Source organism: Myxine glutinosa, chromosome 1 (assembly GCF_964187855.1).
Source record: "Myxine glutinosa chromosome 1, kmMyxGlut1.1, whole genome shotgun sequence".
NCBI classification, from domain to species: domain Eukaryota; kingdom Metazoa; phylum Chordata; class Myxini; order Myxiniformes; family Myxinidae; genus Myxine; species Myxine glutinosa.
In genome coordinates this window covers 146,407,552-146,426,134 of record NC_136261.1, presented here as the reverse complement: position 1 = coordinate 146,426,134, position 18,583 = coordinate 146,407,552, and the positions used below count along the sequence as shown (strand labels likewise).

The 18,583-nt window shown below is 46.3% G+C and overlaps 1 protein-coding gene across 1 annotated transcript; it reads left to right on the top strand.

Annotated features, from left to right (window-relative positions):
* Positions 1 to 2,255: 2,255 nt before the first annotated feature.
* Positions 2,256 to 11,941, top strand: LOC137419250 (uncharacterized). The gene is made up of 6 exons (XM_068105386.2): positions 2,256 to 2,374; positions 4,418 to 4,556; positions 8,012 to 8,114; positions 8,535 to 8,668; positions 8,822 to 9,032; positions 11,571 to 11,941. Exons 2-6 carry the CDS (start codon positions 4,488 to 4,490, stop codon positions 11,684 to 11,686), a joined length of 633 nt encoding a protein of 210 aa, XP_067961487.1. The 5' UTR covers positions 2,256 to 2,374; positions 4,418 to 4,487; the 3' UTR covers positions 11,687 to 11,941.
* The last annotated feature ends 6,642 nt before the right edge of the window (positions 11,942 to 18,583 follow it).

The window sequence follows — 18,583 nt, the reverse complement described above, 5'->3', positions numbered from 1 at the left end:
GCTCGAGGGCCGCCTATTCACGGCTTTCGTCGACCACAAGCCCCTTGTGTTCGCGATGGCCAAGGTCGCCGAGCCATGGTCGGCACGGCAGCAGCGTCACCTCTCTGTCGTGTGCGAGTACACGACGGACATCCGTCACGTGGCGGGTAAAGACAACCCGGTGGCGGATTGCCTTTCCCGGTCCGTCGCGCACGCGGTCCACATCGGGATCGACTATGCCCGGATGGCGGAGGACCAGACCGCCGACCCCGACGTCCAGGCCTTGCAGACCACCATCACGGGCCTCCGCGTCACCGAGATGCCATTCTACGTCGCGGGCGCGGCCCTCCTGTGCGACGTCTCCCTCGGCCAGCCTCGCCCCATCGCGCCCGCTGGCCGGTTTTCGACGCCATCCACGGCCTGTCCTACCCGGGCACGAAGGCCTCCCAGAAGCTCGTCGCGGCGAAGTTCATCTTGCATGGCCTCAGGAAGGACGTCCATGACTGGGCCAGGACATGCCTCGCGTGCCAGCGCGCAAAGGTCCACCGCCACACCCATGCCCCGTTGGCCCCGTTTACGGTGCCCGAGCGTCGGTTCGACCACGTCCATGTCGACTTGGTGGGACCTCTGCCCCCCTCGCGGGGGTTCACCCACCTCTTCACCATGGTGGACCGCACCACACGGTGGCCGGAGGCCGTGCCATTGTCGGCGACGTCTGCGGCTGATGTGGCGCAAGCCTTCATCGCCACTTGGGTTGCCCGGTTCGGTGCCCCCTCGGACATCTCGTCTGACCGCGGCCCCCAGTTCACCTCGGAGCTCTGGGGCGCGGTGCCGCAAGGGCTCGGCATCAAACTGCACCGCACCACGGCCTACCACCCCCAGGCCAATGGCCTGTGCGAGCGCTTTCATCGCTCGATGAAGGCCGTGCTCTGGGCCAGCCTCCGCGACGGCAGCTGGGCCTACAGGCTCCCCTGGGTCCTGCTGGGCCTCAGGGCGGCGCCCAAGGACGACCTGCGCGCGTCCTCGGCGGAGCTGGCCTTCACGCAACCACTGCGGGTACCGGGCGAATTTATCCCCGACTCGACGGCTCCTTGGTCCACGGTGCAACAGCGCTCCACCGTGCAGGAGACCGCCCGGAGGTTCGCCCCGGTGCCGACGGCACACCATGGTTGCCCATCCTCCCACGTCGCCCCGGAGCTTCGCACGGCGGAGTACGTCTTCGTCCAGCACGACGCCCACCGGGCACCGCTACGGCCCCCGTACGACGGGCCCTTCCGCGTGCTGGAGACCGGGGACAAATATTTCACCGTCGACATCGGCGGTGCCTCGGATCGTATCTCTGTGGACTGCCTCAAGCCGGCCCACCTCGATCTGGACCACCCCCCGCAAGCAGCTCTGCCTCCGCATTGAGGCCGCCCCCCGGCGGTCAGACCCCCGGCACCCCCAAGCCCCGCCGTCCCGCTACCCCCCAGCCCTGCACGCATCGCCAGGGGGCGTTTCGGCCGGGTCCTCTGGCTTCCCCACAAGCTCACCCTACAGGTGCGCGGGAATTCTGGGGGGGCGCGTGTGGTGGGCACAAGGGACAATAATTCCGCGCACCAGTGGGTGGCGCGAGCGTCCAGGCGGGGAACTGAAATGCATGCCCTGCCTTTCGACCGATCGGCCACGCCCGGGGGCAAGGCGTGGCCTCGGGACATATATGCGGGCTCTAAGCTCGAGCCCGCCCGTTGCTGAAGTGCGAGCTCTTAATAATGATCTTAATGCGATCTTGTTGTATCCACGCGTTGCCATCTTAATAATGCGATCTTGTTGTATCCACGCGTTGTGGCCTACCTCTCTGGCAATCGAGTCGTGATGCACAGAACCACAGTATAATTTTTTTTTTTCGTTGTTTTAACAGAAATTTTTTTATTTACATTTAATAAAAACGCTACCCCTAGAATGCATGAGTCGGTTCCAATGGACCCGGGATTGCATTTTGCATTGTACCTGACGTAATTTGTACATGACACACTCCATTCAAGGCTCATTATCTCCGCGGGGATGTCCTGGGTCATTTGAGATGTATTCCAGTTGTTTTGTAAGCTCGTGTGTGCTTCCACGATCTTGTTTTCACATGTTCTTTCCGAGTTTTTTCTCAACTTCTTGTGTATTTTACGATCTTTCTAATCGGATCAGTGATTTGATTTCTTTGATAAAAATAAGTACTTCACGTGATTTTTGATTCTAGTAATTATTTTCTTCCACAGAAAAATCACGTGATATGTGAGGTACCCGTACCCCTGCCTTTTGAGAGTGTTGTACGACTGACCATTCATCGACATTGATTTGTGATTTTTATTGGTATTTTTTTCCATTTTGAAATTATTTACCAGTGTTTCTCCATTTGGTAAAGGTAAGTTTCTTTTTATTCTCATTATTTTCTAATTTATGAGGTTTTATCTAGGGACTAGGGGTTCTAGGGTCTGAGGTTCTAGGGTTTATCTAGGGGACTAAAGGTAAATTTCTTTTTATTCTCATTATTTTCTAATTTATGAGGTTTTATCTTCGTGCGCTTTTTCCTCATCCTGTGTTTGTTAGGCCCGGCAGGCCTGAATTTGTTAGGCCTGAATACAGGCAGGACAGCCGATTTGGTTTGTTCAGTCTATTTTGTATTATTCTATTTCATTGTGGTACAATGTTGTATATGTGGCTTGCCTGAATACGTATATCCGATTCAAAGCACAACATCCCAAATTTCACCAAGGTGTTAAATATAAGCGACGTTTGTTCCTTACACTTAGAGAACTTGTGCTACAGTTGGTGTTGCCCACATGCAAAACAGGGCGGAAGGTACGACGCAGCTTCCAAGGAACATCACTGCTGCAATGGAGATTTTTGGTGGAAGCCAACAAGCAGTGTCCACATGTTGCCAAGACCAGGGTCCACCAAAAAAATAAGCGGTGTTTTTGTTGCCCTTGCAGCAAGGATCGTAAAAGCAGAACGACTTGTGATAAGTGTGCTGAGCATGTTTGCAAGGAGTGTGTGTGTGTGTGTGTGTGTGTGTGTGTGTGTGTGTGTGTGTGTGTGTGTGTGTGTGTGTGTGTGTGTGTGTGTGTGTGTGTGTGTGTGTGTGTGTGTGTGTGTGTGTGTGTGTGAGTGTGTGAGAGATATTTCCAGTAAAGGACTTTTCAGTGTTTTGAGGACACACCACATCAGTTATTGGTTTTTACCCTGCGCTCGCGAAGCGAAAAGCAGGGTTAGGCATTCGGCTGCGTACGTGTGGCGTACATGTCTGCATTTTTAAAATTCATTTTATCGGCAACCGTTGGTCTGATTGACACGAAATTTTACCATAGAAGTGCCTCTGCCTGTAGAATGTATTTTTTATTCATAAATATGGCATCATAGTCCACGTGGTACGGACGCCATCTTGGAAAAATGTTACACCTCGATATCTCTCACACCTCTCACTGGAAAAAATTGAAACATGGCTCATTGTCAAGTACTCCCAATTCTGAATAACATATGTTCATGATGATGTCATCGGTGCCTTTGTTATGAGGTCATAATTCGACAAATACAACACTTATCCTATCATTATGAATTTTTTTTTCTTTGCAACTGTCAGGCCAATTGACACGAAATTTTCACCATAGGAGCGCCTCCTCCTGTGGAATATTTCAATGATAATCATGACGTCATAGGTCATGTGGTACAGGCGCCATCTTGGAAAAACCAAAAAACCTTGCACCTCGAAATCTCCAAAACCGCTCCATGGAAGAAATTGAAACGTGGCTCATTGTAAAGAACTTCATATGGGGAATAGGTGTTGTTGACGATGACGTCATTGGTGCCATCATTGACGTCATAATTTGACAGGGACAACGCTTATTCTGATTAGTTTGAAAGTTATTGAGCATGATCTATGCAACAATTATATTGGAGAATATATATATATATGTATGATGTCATCGCTCACGTGGTCTGGCAGCCATATTGGATCAAAAAAGAAAAAAAAACCTTCAAAAACAGAAAAGTTGGCTCACACCAAGTTGACTGCGCAGGGTAAGTATTCTATGAATGCCATCTAGTTTGAAAGCTTGTATCGACAATGACAAAACAAGGTGGTTGACTTGGAAAGTTGACAAGAACAAGCTGATTCGATTTTAGTTCGGGTCCGGATCCAGATCCAGCCTATCAGTGGAATACAAAACGTAAACTGTTCAGCCTGGCAGAGGTGTGCGCTCTACTGAGTGCCGGGCAGAGGTGTGCGCTCCACCAAGTGCCGTTATAGCTAGTGTTGTTATTACTTTAATAAGTTTAAATGTTGATGCATTTTGTATTTGGTATTTCATTGCGAAAAAGTGATGGTTCAAGGTTATGTGCACTTTTTATTGGACAAAAATGTACAGGTTCCTCTTCATTGTGTCTCGCCCCACCATTGGCCGTGTCCCAGGACAAACCTTCAGGTACCCTCGAGGGTTTGAGCTCGACAAAGACCTGCCAAGTACTGTGGGGTTGAGCAAATGATGGTGGAAACACCTGCACTTTCCCCACTCAATATATGGAACGTGAGGATCTGGAAGCAGAGCCAGGTATGCTTGTTTGTACAACCAGGGTTCTCCTGGAAATGAAATCATTCATGAAATCAAACATGGATCCCACAGAGCCCCACAGATGTTCATTGAGTGTGTCAATTGCTCATTTGTGGGAATGATCTCGGTCTCCTGTTTATAAGGTTCTCCTTCAGGTGCACACGTCTCTTGGACATGATCCCTTGACCAAAACACGACCTTAATGTCAGGTGATCATTTTATAAAAATAGGAATGGTTCGGTAACAGAATGCTCACCTCATTCAAACAAGATGGTTTTCATAGAATACTTACCCCATGCAGTCAACTTGGTACGAGCCAACTTTTCTATTTTTGAAGGTTTTTTTTTTCTTTGATCCAATATGGCTGCCAGACCACGTGAGCGATGACATTATAAATTGATATTCTCTAATATAATTGTTGCGTACATCACGCTCATGAAATTTCAAAGTAATCAGACTAAGCGTTGTCCCTGTCAAATTATGACGTTAATGATGGCACCAATGACGTCATGGTCAACAACTATTCCCCATATATGGAGTTCTGGAGTATGGAGTATAAAAACCACCGTTTAGAGGCCATTTTTCCCCGCAAAGCGGGGGTTGGCCTTTTCGGGGACCGTGGTTGATGTTGTTTTTTGGTCCCCTTTTTGAAGCAATGTATTACGGCCGGATGCCCTTCCTGACGCCAACCCTTTTTGTCGCCTTTTACGACAAGCAGGGAATTACCAGTGAACTGGTACTCAATTAGCCGACCTCGGAAGGATGACAGGCTGAGTCAACCCCCTTGGCGTTAATTCAGCGATCAACCGGGATTCGAACCCAGGATCCTTGGTTATCCTAAGCCGGCACCCTAGCCGCCAGCCCAACACCAGGGAATTCTATGAATTTTTTGGAGTATGGAGTATGGAGTCTCCATATAATATGGAGTTCTTTACAATGAGCCACGTTTCAATTTATTCCATGGAGTGGTTTTGGAGATATAGAGGTGCAAGGTTTTTCGGTTTTTCCAAGATGGCGCCTGGACCACATGACCTATGACGTCATGATTATCATTAACATATTCCACAGGAGGAGGCACTCCGATGGTGAAAATTTCGGGTCCATCAGACCAACAGTTGCAGAAAAAAAAATCATACTGATCAGATGTAGCATTACACTTGTCGAATTGTGATGTCATAGTGAAGCCACTGATGACATCATAATTAACATTTAAAGGTCAGCGTCATGTAAAATCATCAATTTTCATCCAATTGACCTGAAATTTCAATTTACAATTTGGGTTTTGTCATAAAATTTTCAACAAAGTTTTATTATGAGAATATGGAGAAGGCAAGTTAATAATTTTGTCAAAAGGTCAAAGGTCAGCGTCACGTAAAATCATCAATTTTCACCTGATTGACCTGAAATTTTAAGAATTTTCATATTGGTTCACAGAATTGCTTCACCAATCAAAAGCTAGAAGCTGATTCTTTTTTTAGATTGAAAGCTCACAGGTCAAGGCTTTATAAAATCAACAGTTTTCATTTTTTAAAAATTGTTTTCGTTATTTTAGTATACGGAAGAAGAAGAAACCTACTGAATACAAATGGACGCGGACGGGCTTTGCATTTTCACATGCTTTCTAGTTCATGACTATATCCATATTTTTCAGATATTCCCACGAAACAATGGCTGACCGAAGTGAATTCACCTTCGATGAGTGATTAGTAATGAGCACATGGGCTCATGAAAGATTACACACAGGCTCCTCCAAAAATGACCACACGAAGATGAGAACACAAACTCTGAAATAGGAATCGTCAAAGACAGGCCACGCCCAGGAAGACTGATAACAAGAGTGGAACAATGTGAAGATGTCACTGTATCCGTCGCAAGGTCGACTAAAAGGTCAATGTGAAAGAGATCGTTAGAGCTCCAATTCCCGAAGTTATTATGCAGAGTTACATGGAAACTGATCTGCATGTCAAGGCCTATCCCCTGCAACTTGTGAATGAGTTGATCGGCGCTGATACGCAAAAGAGACGTGACGGCTGTTGACAATTTCTTGAGGAGATGTCCTCAGTTTGCCAGCGTGACAAAGCTGCAAAGAGGGAAATGGGAGCACTCAAGCGAGAAACTTAACCCACCCTACATGCCACAGAACAAGACAATAAGGCAGGCGGGACTTCAGTTTGTCTACGATGCGCAGGGTGGACGCTGGATTCAATGCAGCGCACTTTGGAAACCAGATGCGAGACGACGTGAGCCAGAGATGGTCAGTCCAAAGACGGAGAAAACCAGTCGCGAGTTGCTCCAGCGACGATCAGCTCCTCAACCAGGCCACATGGCTCCGTTAACCTATTCAGACGAGGCCTCCTGGTCGGCACTTCTTCTTCATCAAAGTGCTTCTTTGTACTCTGTGCACGTGGAGCACTTCTGTCTCTCCTCCATCTTCCTCTCCAAAACCAGGGTGATACCAGATTGGATCAATCTCAAAACTTTTTCAGAGCAAAACCACATGAATGTCTCCTCACTAAAACTCCTCTGTGAACCACTTGCTCGTCCTCCTTTCAGACCAGGCTCCTCTTCCTCCTAGTCTGGTCGGAGTCCTCCTCGGGTTGTCCCGCCCATAGGGCGGCCCCAATAAAAATAACTCTACTACGAATTCCGGCTCCACAGCACACTGCACATGCTGGCCAGAGAGATCGTAATGGCCCTAGTAGCACACATGTGACACATGTATGTGCCTCTGTGATGGGAAGTCCTATTCCCACAAACTAGAGGTGTTTACACATACAAAATTGTGGGTAATCCCGTTGATTTCCCCCCCCATTTTTTTCCTACTCCTCTGAAGCAGCTCAATGGATCGTTTTGAAACTCGGCATGATGATTCATGACGTCGATGCGCAAAAGCTAGTGGAGCCCCTTTTTAAGTGAGAGTGGACAGTCCTTTTTGTCCTTTTAAGACCCTTTCGAATTTTGACACTTTGGACCTCTTTAGACATCCTTAAAACCATTGAGAACCATCAGACCTTTAGAACCCTAACACCCTTAAGCCCCGTAAGACCCACAAACCTCCAGAGACCATTTAGGTGCCAAAGACGCTGCAAGACCCTTCAAGACCTCTTTAGAACCCTAAGATTTTTAAGCCCCTTTAGAACCCCGAGACCATCGGACCCTTTTGAACTCTAAGACCCCCAATATCATCATACTTATTTGGTCATGTTCAGAGATTGGTTTGTGGCACAGCTTGAAAGTTTAAACCTTATTGGACAAGTGTGGTTTCAGCAAGATTGCACACCACCAGTGTGTGGAATGCGTCAACAATCTCGCACAACAAAAATATGTCTCGTTCAAAAGAAAGTGGAGGTGGGGGCACACCAACAGCTGGGGTGAGGGACAAAAAGTGTGCTCGATTGTAATTTAGAACATTTCCTCTCGGTTGTACAAGTGTTCTTGTTTGTTGGTATTTTCAGAACACAAGTAATGACCTTAAAGATGTAAGTACATCACTGAAGAAAATTGAGGAGCTGGATGAGGAAAACAGAACATTGGAAAAAGCCTTCGAACTGATCAAAGGTGGTGTCCTGGTTGTGCTGAGTACAGTAGTTACAACAACCAAATACATTGGATGGTGTTTAAGTGAACAGAATTATGGTCGTTTACGTTTTTTAAATTCCAGTCACCAGAGTTAATTGTTAATTTATTGTTGATCTTTTATTAATCTTTATAATTGATCTTTATTTACTAATTTTATGAATTTTTTTTTTAATTTAAAAAAAATTAATTCATTTTCATTAATTTTTTTAATTTAATTTTCTAATAATTTATATATATTTCAATTTTTTTTCTTTCATATATTTTTTAATTCTTTATTAATTAATTTGATTAATCTTTATTAATCTGATATTCATCTTTCATTAAATAATCTTTGAAAGTATTAATTAAGTCAAATTAATTTTAGTAAATTGTTTAATATCATTTACTTTTTTATTTCAGAGTCACCAGAGTTAATTGTGCAATTTGAAAGGAAGAGACTCATGGCATCGAGGGCAGGTCACATGATGCATCAATCGACTCAAACTTCATCGTCCTCCTTATTTGAGGAAATGGACACGAGGAATGAGAGAATGGTACCTCTTTCTCCTTTAAGGACTCGGTAGTTGTGTTTTGTCTGAAAATTGGACCTCACATATATCAGTTAGGGTTCAGCACGATGCCAGTGTACCTGGAGTATACCTGTCCACCTGTTGTTACAGCTTGTGCATACTTTCCTTCGACTATAGGTCACATATGATGGCCCAGGTGCAAGAGGCAAGAGCGTGCAGAGCAGGTGGGGTGAAGCAAACTCCGTGAGTGAGCTTACAAATCGCCTCCTTACGAAACATTTCTCCGAGGAGGATCTTGCGGTGCATTCCTTGACGGGGATAATGATGAATCCCAATTTTGGTGAAGCAAGGCCCAGACTTGATCCTGTAAAGGTTCAGACTATTATTGGTGAGTTGTTGCTATTATTGGTGAGTTGGTGCTTTAATAGTTCCTTCCACAGTGTAGTAAATTAAAGATGAGCACAGGGTCTGACAGGATAGTCATATAAACTCCGGGGCAAAAAATTGAGCCAAGTCAATTTTCTCTAATTTTTTGTCTTAACTGTTTTACCATACATTAAAAACACCAAAACACCAGAACATGCTGAAATAACTGTACAAATCAATATGGAATAGCTTGTCCCTTAGCTTTCTTGAAATAATCCAGTCTTTTGGTCAAACTCTCACAAAGCTTCTTGCATCAGGAAATGTCAATATTGTCCCATTCATGTTTGACAGATTCCCAAAGTTGATCAGAATTTTCAAATTTCCTTCCAATAATTTTGTGCTGAATATAGGCCCAAAGATTATCTATGGGGTTAAAATCGGGACTCTGACCAGGCCAGAACTATAAGTTTCAGGAACTTTTTCTCCGACCACTTTTTGGTGGATTTTGCAGTATGGGCCGTTGGGCATTATCTTGTTGAAAAATGACATCTTTTTGCTTTTCTCTCCAGGAAGTAAGTTTTGGAGGCTGGGAAGTAATCCTTTCTTTAATATTTTTCTGGTAGTCCTTGACAGTAATTGACTGTTCACACCTTATGAGCTCACCAACACCAGCATACGAAAATGCACCCCAGACCATGATTCCACCTCCTCCATGTTTCACAGGTGTTGAAATGCACTCATGGTTGAATCTCTCACCAGAGCTGCGAAGGCAACGTTCTGGGGCATCACTACAAATCTGCAATATTGATTCATCATCACTCTACAGAACTCTCTGAAACCAGTCTGAATTCGAGTTCCCATTTTCGGCCAAAAACTGCAATCTGTCCTAGATGTTTTTTTTCAATAATAAAGGCCCTTTGACAGTTTCCGTAGGCTTTCCTTTCATTCCTGGAGAACTAAGAATCTCCTGTCATCTTTACTTGCAGTAGCTCTAGGCCTGCCAGATCCCTTCTTCCTTGTAGCAGAACCAGTTTTCTGGAATTCATATTCTCTTTATGGTAGGCAGAGAAATAGGGATGTTCTTCTTCTTCAGGAGTGTGTGGATTTGTGGGTTATGTCTTGCCCGCTTAACGAAGACAAGCAATTCAATTCTTAAGATCCTCATCAGCATGGATCTTCTCTATCTTTGGAAGCATCTTTAAACGGAAACATAAAAAAACATGACCGACACTAACTGTACACGTCATAAATTAGAGCAAGTTAGGCACTACATCTGCACGAAACAGTCAAAAAAACAGGACAACACCCTAAAAATGCATTGCACATCTTTAAAAGTTTACTGCTAACAGTAACATGATTTTTTTTTTTTTGAATTTCATTGTGACACAGAACAACTCAAAGCGGTCTTTTCTTCCTTTTTGGTTCACGAGTTATCATGTGACCACTATATTCGTCATGTGTGTGTGTCTGTCTGTGTGTTTGTGTGTCTGTCTGTCCGCAGCATAACTACCCGATGATATCATCCGATCTTGATGAAACTTGGGTGGGAGGTTGATATCATGATCTAGTTGTGTCCTGCCTAGAGTGGGCGTATTGCGCCCATTGTGGGCGGAGCCACGCCCAAAAAAGATGTCTTTTTAGGGGGTAATCGATTTCAAGCTACATCTTCTCCGAGGGGTTTGGTGGAATCTGACAGGGGTTTCTATATTTGGTTAGGCCAATGTCATGTGTCTAGCCCCACAGAGCTCGATTTTTCCTTTTTCCTTTTTTTTTTTTCATTTCATTTTCCACCGAATTTTCGATATTGTGTAGCTAACTAAACTCATAACTGATTATACATTATTTTCTATCTAATTTCAAGGTCAGTAACCTTCGTTTTGACATTTCTGGGCCTGGCCTGTCCGGGCCTGTTTCGGTTATAGTCCATCCTTTGTCATTGAATACCGCTTGCTCGTGAACCATCGTCGTCTCCTGACTTATGTGTAAAATTTTGATTGTTTTGTTTTTCATGAGATATTTGCCTTTAAAGATGAAATGTGAAAATACGGACATTTAGTAATTTTCGTTTTTTATTCAGAACGAAGCTTCTTAAAACACTAATTTTTTCATAAAAAATTGCTGTAATCAGTGCGCAGGGCTTTTAGCTGCTGTAACATGAGTAATCAATTTAAATTGGAATATGTACTGCACATCTATGGCTCCAAATTGGAAAGAAACAGTTTGGCTCATTTTTTTGCCCCTGAGTGTAGAGGTCGGTAGAAGTTAGAGATGTCTTTCACGAAAAGTAGGCGAGTTATCGCCGGCACGCTGAACAACTTGCAAATTCCAGCCATGCATTTGAACGTCACGCTTGGCCAGCCTGTTCGTGAAAGACTTAGCCCAATACCGTTCCCCCGGTCGTCGCTACATCAAGGTGGGATTCGTTGAGACCTTTGAAGGAGTTGTAGTTCAGGCTCCTTTCATATCGAGGGTCCTTTGACCATGTTACATGCATTATGACGTTTTGTGTTGGTGGTTCTAGATATTGTTTCCTTTCTAAATGAGTGACCAATTTGTGCAGATTTGGTCATGAAGAGCACCGAGTGTGATGAAGTGGATGTGAGGTATGAAATCAGAAATAGACTGGACAAAGCATTGAAGACAAAAAGATATAGAGAAAAAAAGAAACTTCTTTAGGGTGAACCTATCCTGTGGTACTTTTGTCTGTGATGATGAAAGCATTAAATGATCCAGTTGAGGGTTATTTATGGCTTTCGTTTGGCACAATGTTTATAAAGTGCTTAAATGTTGTGAATTTAATCTATTATTTCTGTAGGTGTTATAGTGCTGCTGCAATGAAACAATCATTGGAGATTTTCCACATTGTGTTATTTTCTGAAATATACATTATCACATTTTTGTACATTGAATAAATATAAATGAACAACAAGACCAGCCAAGTCTCTCGCATCTATCCATGCAATTGGAGGGAATAACCAATCGGCTCCCAACAAATATATTACCCCAGGTCACTAGGATTAAAAGTAAATTAACCCCATGCTCTTCCAGCCAAAGAAAGCTGCATAAAGCAACCAAGAGAAGCTTCAGAAAGTAAGTCAAGCCTTTTGCTGTTTCAAACCCTACCCGGGTTCCTCTACAGCTGTAAAACATCAACAAGTAGTACACAAACATGAACAAGCCTGGTGTTGGCTTAGCGGTTAGGGTGCTGGCTTGGGATCCTCTCAGACGCCGGACTGGTTATTTTTTTATATATTTTTTTGGTATACAAGATCGAGGCTCATGTAAAAGCTAACATTGATCACAAAAAGACAAACTGACACATAAGACAAAATAAAGGGAGCGGGAGCTGAGATGGGGGAGAGATGGGGAAGCACACAAGTATAACAATTGAGAGCAGGGAGATCTGTGGGAGGGAGAGGGCTTGGGGGGAGGAGGCGTGGGGGGGGGGGGGGGAGGAGGCGTGGGGGGGAGGGGGGAGAAGTATAAAACATATGGACACTGCAAGGACTTCCAGGAAAGAAGTTGGTATTTCAAAAAAGTGAATCTGGGGTGAAATTAGTGGGGGTCGAAAAGATTAAGGTTTTGGATTGGGGAAGATAAGAGATGGTGGTGAACAGCTGTTTTAAAGACATGGAGGGAGGAGTGGGATTGAAGAGAGTGAGGGAGTTTGTTCCAGAGGCGGGAATAAAGAGGAATGAAAGAGTGAAGGTGAATAGAGAGTCTTGATTTTGGCAGTTTAACAATATAAGAGGGTTTCAGGTGCGACCGACAGGAATATTTGGGGGACAGAGCACAGACAGAGCTGGGGGAGCAAGGCCGGAGAGGAGTCGGTAGAAGACAGAAAGACCACCAACCTGCCTGCGGTGAGTGTGTGTTAGGCCCTCAGAGTTAGCTTCATCATGGGAGATTCCAATGATTCTGAAAGCTTTGGGTTCAACAGCGTGAAGCCGAGCTGGGTGTGAGGCAGGAGCACCGACCCAGAGGAGAGAACAGTATTCCATTGAGCTCCGGATGAAAGCCTTGTATGTGAGTATATGGTGAGGAGCTCAGTTGTGCCAAGGAAGGACTTCGCACGACGGAGGATGCCCAGTCGGCTACTGGCTTGGGAGGCCAGCTTGGAAATGTGGTTTTCCCAGGAAAGATCATGCCAGATAGTGAGACCCAAAAGCTTGAGTGACAGATCTTCTTGGAGAGGATGGTGGAAGAAAAGGAGATAAAGGGGGCAGGGCGAGACAACAATCATCTGCCCGTGAGGAGAGAAGGAAATTTAAAAAATTTTGTATTTAAAATGTGAAATAGGTCATAAGGTCAACATGGGCCAAAGGTCAACCACATTTTTCGAATTTCTAAAATCCTCAATTTTCATCCGATTGACTTGAAAATTGAATGGGATTTACATATCAGCCAACTGAATTCAAGCACCAACTATTTTTGAGATCAACATAGGTCATAATGTCAACATAGGCCAAAGGTAGAAAACCGCGAGATCTTGGAGATGGCGGCAGCGATTTTCGAAGCTCCACACGGTCTCCACGTTTTCAAAGTTAAGTCTGTTCACAATTGTATTTTGTCGAAACTTTTTTTATCTTTCGGTGTGTGAAGTTATAGTGTGCACCTTGGAAGTTTCTCGGTGTTTATCTTTCATAAATTAATCGTCTGTTTGCCGCGTCGCGAGCAAGGCCTTTGCCGCGTCGCGAGCGATTTGAAATCGAAGTTAAGTAATTGTTCCCATTTGTATTTTCGTTATAACTGTATTTATTTGATGGTGTGTGTACGTATATTGTGTCCCGAGGAAGGTTTTCGGTGCAGGTCTTTCATACCTGTATTGAAAATCGTGTTAATTCGTGTCGTGTTTTGAGGCCTTGTACACTGTACAGTGTACAACCTTGAGGCTTTGTTTTTCTCTCAGCGGTCCGTCGTTTGTGATCCAATAACTTTCGTTCTCTGTTTTCCTAGTCTTTTCACCCCATAGCCTACTTCCTTGTGTTAATCTCAACTCAAAAAAACCCCAAAAAAAATATTTCCTTCTCTGTTCTCATTCGTTTATTCATTCTTATTCGTTCGTTCGTTCTTCGACCACGTGTTTCTCCCCCATTTCCCCAGATAGTTTTCACTGTTATTAACCTTCAATGTTTACACTTTCCCCTCAAGTTATGTATTCCGTCATATATTATAACATCTTTTTCTTCTTCTTCTTTAAAAGGCTGCTTTCGACTTGCTCACCAAATCTATTCATCCCAAAAAAAAATTCCATCTCCTATAGTGCCTTTTTTCTACATTCCCTAAACTCTCCTGCACTCCATCCTCCATCCAGCGTCCTTAAACGTATTTTTAACTCGAAGGTCACAAGAAACTCATTTTGCAATAAATGTTCGTTTCCCATTAATCGTACACTTTCTAAAATCAAATCTCACCCCTCCCCTCCAAATCTTCCCCATCACCCCTCCCCTCCAAATCTTCCCCATCACCCATCCCTTACAAATCTTCCCCCTTTCCCCTCCCCTCCTAATCCTCCCCATCACCCATCCCTCTCAAATCTCCCCCCTTGCCCCCTCCCTCCTAAACTACCCCTCACCCCTCCCCTCCAAGACTCCCCCTCACCCCTCCCCTCCAAATCTCCCCCATATCCCATCCCTTTCAAATCCCTCCCCTAGTCCCTTCCCTCCCAAACTCCCCCCTCGCCCCTCCCCTTCAAATCTGCCCACCCTCATTTCTTCTCAATTTCTCCCCTCTCACTCCCCCTCCTCAAAGCGTCCTCCCTGCTTCTTCCCCCTTCCAACTCTCACCTCCATCTCCCCCAACCTTCGACCTCGCTCTTCCCCCTCCTCAAATAACACCTCATTGTGCCTCACCCAATCACCATCAAACCTTTTGTCTGCCCCATCCTTCCCTTTCTCCGAGCTATTCTGAAATCTCTGACACACCTTCAACAGCTCTCCCTACCTCTTCCACCTCTTCCACATCTTACCCTACCCCTCCTCCCCCCTGTTCTGTATCCGATGCTCCCCCTTCCTCTTCATTAACGGTATGGACCTCAAACATCCGGGGCCTTCGTTCAAACTTAACTGATCTCTCCATACAGGTTGCTTCTGTCAAACCAGACGTGATCTGCTTAACATAAACTTTCCTCCTTCATGATGTCTCTGATTCCTTAGTATCTCTCCCGGGTTACTCCCTCCTCCGGTATGATAGACCTGAGCCTCGTCCTGGAGGTGGGGTTGCTATCTTTATCAAAAACTCTCTTCCTCACTCGCCCTGTACTGCACTCTCTCCACCTCACCCCCAGGAATACCTCTGGCTACGGCTTCCCCTTCGCTCCCACCTCTTGTTCATATGTGTGTTGTACCGTCCACCAAACAGTGATGACTCCATCTACATCTCGCTGTCTGATAATATGGACCAACGTCTATCTACTCATCCCAACTCTCTCTTCCTCATATGTGGTGATTTCAACTGTCATCATGCCAGTTAGCTGGGTGTGGGTACCTCTCTCACCAGCCATGGCTCCTCAGCAAAAGACTTCTGCGACTCACTGGGACTGACACAATCTGTCAATTTCCCGACCCGGATCTCAGTCAACGGAGCATCTTCTCTTCTGGACTTGGTTATGACTAACTTCCCTGAAAATGTCTGCTGCTCTTCTTCTGCTCCAATCGGATCATCTGATCATGTCCTTGTTAAAGTGGACATCTCTCTGACCAATCTCAGGGAGCCTGCTCAGCGTCGACGAGTCTGGCATTTCACTCAGGCCAACTGGCACGGTCTTCAAGCAGCCATCAATCATCTGGACTGGTCTCCCATCTCTACCACCTCTGACATCGACTCATCCTGGGAATTCTTCCAAAGTAAATTGCTCTCTCTCATGCACAGATTTATCCCATCTCGTCTTCAGTTGTCATACCCTTCCTCCCGTCCATGGTACACGGAATCTTGTGGTGAGGCTGTTGCCCAGAAACAACTTGCCTTCGTCTCCTGGAAAGCAAATCCAACGGAAGGAAATCTCATTTCCTTTCACAAAGCCCGAAACAAGTGTGTGTCCACCCTCAGGAGAGCCAGGAAACAATATCTCTCCGTTCTCAAGACCGAACTCTCTTATCTGTCTCCCTCTTCCAAATCCTGGTGGCGTCTGGTCAAAACCGTTTCTGGTGTTTGTTCCCCCTCCATCCCCTCCCTTACCTCAAACGGCTACACAGCTGACTCCGCACGTGAAAAAGCTGAATGCCTCAACTCTGTGTTTGCCTCTAAATCTTGTGTCCCAAACCCGTCCCTCTCTGTACCCACCATACCCAGTCGTACCCAGCTGCTCCTGGACTCCGTGTCCTTTCCTCCTGACAAGGTGGAAAGGTTTCTGTCAACCCTCGACTCTGATTCTGCAACTGGACCCGACGGCATCAGCCCACGGGTCATAAAATCCTGCTCTGCCGCTCTATCTCACCCTCTCGCTGTTCTCTTCACCCTCTCTTTTGCTCAAGGTCAACTGCCATCTGCTTGGAAATCAGCCAACATCACCGCTTTGCACAAAAAAGGTGCAAAAACAGATCCTAGAAACTACAGACCAATCAGTCTTCTCCCAATTATCAGCAAAGTCATGGAATCCATCATTGCTTCGATATGAAATCTTTCCTCTTCTCCAATGGCTTGATCTCTGATCATCAATTTGGTTTCAGACCAGGTCACTCTACTCTGGACATGCTGCTTCTGCTGTCTGAACAATGGATGGAGGTCCCCAATGCCAAACAGGAAATTAGAGCTGTCTCCCTCGACATATCACATGCCTTCGATACGGTCTGGCACCCCGGCTCTGCTCACAAAACTCTCCTCCTTTGGTATCCATGGAAATCTCCACGCATGGCTGGCGGACTTCCTCTCGAGTCGTCGTCAACGTGTGGCCCTGAATGGGTTTCTCTCATCTCCTCTTCCTGTTCAGGCTGGAGTTCCCCAAGGCAGTGTTCTGGGCCCTGTGCTTTTTCTGGTCTTCATCAATGATCTCTCTGACTCTCTTGAAAATCCTCTCTATCTCTTTGCTGATGACTCCACTCTCTGCCGCTCCAATCCTCTTCCCTCAGATCGGCAGTCTGCAGCCTCCTCACTCTCTGAAGACTTGGACAAAATCACAGACTGGTCAAACAAGTGGAACATCTCTTTCAATCCTGACAAATCTCACACTCTTACTATGTCTCTCCGAAAAGATCGACTGGACAACCCTCCCATCTACTTTCTCAACAATCCTCTCCAAGAAGTTCTGTCGCTCAAGCTTTTGGGTCTCACTATCTGCCATGATCTTTCTTGGGAAAACCAAATTTCCAAGCTGGCCTCCAAAGCCAGTCGCCGACTGGGCATCCTCCGTCGTGCGAAGTCCTTCCTTGGCACACCTGAGCTCCTCACCACATACAAGACTTTCATCCGCAGCTCAATGGAATACTGTTCCCCCCTCTGGGCTGGTGCTCCTGCCTCACACCTAGCTCGGCTTCACGCTGTTGAGGCCAAAGCTTTCAGAATCATTGGAATCTCCTGCGATGAAGTTAACTCCTAGGGCCTTTCACTCACTCACCGCAGGCAGGTTGGTGGTCTTTCTGTCTTCTACCGACTCCTCTCCGGCCTTGCACCCCCAGCTCTCTCTGTGCTCTGTCCCCCAAATATTCCTACAGGTCGCACAAGATCTGCCAGCAACCCTTTGATGGTTAAACTGCCGAAATCTCGGCTCTCTGCTCACCTTCACTCTTTCAATCCTCTTTTCTCCCGCCTCTGGAACAAACTCCCTCACTCCCTTCAATCCCACTCCTCCCTCCAGGTCTTTAAAACAGCTGTTCACCACCATCTCTTATCTTCCCCCATCCAAAACCTTGATCTTTTCTACCCCCGCTAATTCACCCCAGATCCACCTTGTTTGAAATTCCAACTTCTTTCCTGGAAGTCCTGGCAGTGTCCATATGTGTTATACCTCTCCCACCCCCCCCCCCTTCCCATGCCCCTCCCTCAAAGCCCTCGCCCTTTCTCAGATCTCTCGATGTCTCCATTTCTCTCGGTCCCTGCTCTCAAATGTTGTGTTTGTGTCCTTCCGCCTCTCTCCCCATCTTGTCTACCGCTCCCGATGTTATATGTTGTACTAGCAGAAGTACCCGGCATTGCCGGGTGGGGGAGGAGGAGGGGAGGGGGAAGAGGAGGGGAGGGGAATGGGGGGAGGGGCGAGGGGGAGGGGGAGGGGCGAGGGGGAAGGGGAAGGGGGGGGGGAGGAGGAGGGGAGGGGGAAGAGGAGGGGAGGGGGAAGAGGGGGAGGGTGTGGGGGTGCCTGGGGGAAGAAGGGCCCCTCACTCCTCCCCCTTCCCCTCCCCCCCTCCCCCTCCCCCCTTCTCCCCGTTCCCCTCCCCTCCTCTTCCCCCTCCCCTCCTCCTCCCCCTTAACACCAGGGGGGTTGACTCAGCCTGTCATCCTACCGAGGTCGGCAAATTGAGTACCAGTTCACTGGTAATTCCCTGTGTGCCGCAAGAGGCGCCTAACAGGGTTGGCGGCACGAACCCGGAAGTCGCAACTGATTGTCGTCAAATAAATGTAGCATGTATGTTTCACTCTGTC